This window comes from Diadema setosum, chromosome 21 (genome assembly GCF_964275005.1).
Source record: "Diadema setosum chromosome 21, eeDiaSeto1, whole genome shotgun sequence".
NCBI classification, from domain to species: Eukaryota; Metazoa; Echinodermata; class Echinoidea; order Diadematoida; family Diadematidae; genus Diadema; species Diadema setosum.
Genome location: NC_092705.1, coordinates 28,773,451 through 28,776,520, shown reverse-complemented (window position 1 = coordinate 28,776,520; position 3,070 = coordinate 28,773,451). Strand labels below are relative to the sequence as shown.

The window sequence follows — 3,070 nt, the reverse complement described above, 5'->3', positions numbered from 1 at the left end:
GGTATACAGAGCAGGATACTTGCAACCGGATCAGCATAGCGTAAAATGACCGCGGAATGTGGAGTCCAAAGTTCATATCATGCAATCGAAAGTCCAGCATGAACTTTCATATAGTTTGCATTCAATCTTCCTGAATGTTCAAATTCTTTAGTTCACCAAATCTTTCCTTGTGTTTCTTTTTTTTTTTGAAAAAAAAAACCAAACAAGTAAAACCAAAAGGTCTAAAACCTACAAAGATTAATACTGCAACCGCTCAAAGTTCATGGTCGTAGGATCGAACCGGCAGTCGACGTCATCTACTGGATCGTCGCGCTTACATCTCGTAGTCCTGGAATCAAACTGGCATTCGACGTCGTCTACCAGATCGTCGTACTGGAGTCCTCCGGAATGGTCATTGGGGTCGGTTGACATCGCCTGCGTTGTCATCTGCAGGTAGGTCATCGATGTCGTCTTGTCGGTCTGCGATGTCGTCGACATCAGAGTCTGGAGGGTCGTCATCATGGCGTACCTCAGCAATCACCTTCTTGAAGAACGAAATGTTCCTCTTTGTGACGTAGTTACCTCTCCTGGCTACGACAGAGTTGCCTTTTCTCCTGACAACGATCAGTGGTCTGTGGTCAAATGGAAAGCAAGCCTTTGACGACTTTGGCTGTCTGACCAGTACAACATCACCTGCTTTCGCCTCACTGTGTTTGCTGTTCATAGCTTTGTCAGCAGTCTGTTTCGTCCTTTTCTTTTGGATGCTGTCTCTGTTCCTCATGAGGCTCTCTGAGTCCACTTCATGCAGGTGAAGTGTGATATATGGCAGCTCACAGTTCATCTCTCATCTGTTCAGGGCTTGGCACGGTGACAAATTTGTTGTCGAATGGGGTATGGCTCGATAAGCTCTGAGAAACTTGAAGAATTGCTGCTTCCAGCTTCGCCTCTCGGTATGAGCTGTTCTGATGACTTTCACAAGGGCTCTGTTAAACCGTTCAACAGCTCCATTAGCTCTAGGCCAGTACGGTGTCACCTTCCTATGATTGAACCCTGGGTGATCGGCAAATGCACTGAACTCATGGCCACTGAATGGAGGTCCATTGTCACTTTTGACAGTAACCGGCACACCTTATCGAGCAAATATTGCGTTGAGGATAGGAAGAGTTGCTTTGGCTGATGTCGAAGAAACTATTACCACTTCCGGGTATCTGCTGTACTTGTCGATTACAACTAGCAGGTATTCACCTGATGGTAGTGGACCGAGAAAATCAGCTGGGACTTCTTGCCGTGGTCCATCTGGGAGGTCCGTCATTCTGAGTGGTTCTGGTCTCTCAGCTCCATCTGATACGGCAGCTTGGCAGGGTATGCATGACCTCACCTTCTCTTCCACCATCTGATCCAGCCTTGGGAACCAAACCTTTTCTCTGAGGAGGCTCTTTGTTTTCACTATTCCTTGGTGTGAGGCATGGGCCAGGTCTACTGCCTTGTTGACCAATTTTGTTGGGAGTACTAGTCTGTTTCCCCTGAGGATCACGCCGTCATGCACCGAAGATTGCTCTCTGCTTGACTGGTATGGCTTCAGTTCTGGCCTGTTCCAATGTTCGTGTCTCTGTGTCTCGATGGCTGTCATCAGAAGTTGGAGATTCTCGTCTTCCAGTGTGGCTTGCGTCACTTCAGCCAATGTCATTGCTTTGGGTACTGCATGGCTGCAGACATAGTTCAGCTACTGGCTATCTCTGTCTGGTGAGTGTGCTTCTACTTTGTCTGGGTGTCTGCTCAAGTAGTCGACTGGGTTTTCCTCATCTCTGCCAGGTCTGTACACCAATTTGCAGTTATATGGCATCAGTCTCAGTCTCCACCGTTCACTTCTGGCAGACACAGGGGTTTGCTTGTCAAAGATCCTGAGCAGAGGTTTATGGTCTGTGATGACCTGGAATTGAGCACCGTACAAGTAGAGGTGGAATCGTTCCACTGCCCACACAACAGCAAGCATCTCTCTCTCCGTCTGGGAGTATCTGGTCTCGGTGTCTGTCAAGGATCTACTTGCATACGAAATTGGTTGGTTGTCTTGGCAGAGCATCGCACCAAGGCCTTTGTGGGTTTGGTTGGATCAAAGTATGACATTGTCTGTGCGTTTGTCAGTACCTCTTCCAGTTTCTCAAATGCTCTGATTTCTGGCTCACCCCAAGTCCACTGTACATCCTGATGAGTCAACGCTCGAAGGGGTGCTGTAAGTGCAGCATAGTCCGGGATGAATCTGGATATGTAGGATGCCAGGCCTAGTAGTGACTCCATCTCTTTGGCATTCTGAGGGGCGTCAGCATTGATTATGGCCTCGATTTTCCTTGGGTCTGGGCTCAATCCTTGCCTGCTGAAGACATGGCCATAGAACGTCACAGAGGGTTGTGAGAATTGACACTTTTCTCTCTTGAGTCTGACATTGTGAGAGTTGAGTCGATCTAGCACTGCTTTCAGTCGGGAATCATGTTCAGCCTGATTTTTCCCGTAGATGATTATGTCGTCTGACACATTTTTCACACCATTTAGTCCACTCAGGAGTTCGGCCACGGCAGCCTGGAAAATTTCACTAGCCGAATTGACCCCAAACATCAGTCGCTTGTATCTCCTGAGGCCAACATGAGTGCTGAATGTTGTGATGTATCTGCTGCTTTTGTGTAACTCAAACTGGTGGTAGCCTGCTGTGAGAGCTAGAGTGCTGAAGACTGTTGCACCATTCATGTCCTCTATGAGTTCATCCAGCGTCGGCATTAGGTGTCTCTCTCTCTCGTTCTATGGCACGATTGGCTTCTCTCATGTCAATACAAATGCGTACCTGTCCATCAGATTTCGGTACGACAACAATGGGTCTGATCCAGGGGGTAGGTCCATCGATTCTCTCGATTATGTCCTCTTTCTCTAATCTCTCCAGTTCCTTCTCCACGACCTTTCTCGTGTGGAACGGGATACGACGATGCTTCTGTTGCTTTGGTCTCACCTCTTGGTTGATGTGTAGCTTGATTTGTTTTCCCTTCACCTTTCCTGTGCCCTGGAATAGAGTTGCATACTTCGTGAAGATCTCATCAGTCATATG

General features: G+C 47.9%; 1 protein-coding gene across 1 annotated transcript; it reads right to left on the bottom strand.

Annotated features, from left to right (window-relative positions):
- Positions 1-1,702: 1,702 nt before the first annotated feature.
- On the bottom strand, positions 1,703-2,718 carry LOC140244460 (uncharacterized). Its single transcript, XM_072324098.1, has 2 exons — positions 2,125-2,718; positions 1,703-1,909 (listed from the first exon to the last, which is right to left on the bottom strand). Exons 1-2 carry the CDS (start codon positions 2,716-2,718, stop codon positions 1,703-1,705), a joined length of 801 nt encoding a protein of 266 aa, XP_072180199.1.
- Positions 2,719-3,070: the final 352 nt, after the last annotated feature.

Excerpts from the sequence above, each read along its gene's own strand:
- LOC140244460 (XM_072324098.1), bottom strand. The coding sequence starts at position 2,718 with ATGAATGGTGCAACAGTCTTCAGCACTCTAGCTCTCACAGCAGGCTAC. Across the intron at positions 1,910-2,124 it reads CATTTGAGAAACTGGAAGAG|GTCATCACAGACCATAAACC; the intron begins GTACTGACAAAC and ends GCTCAATTCCAG.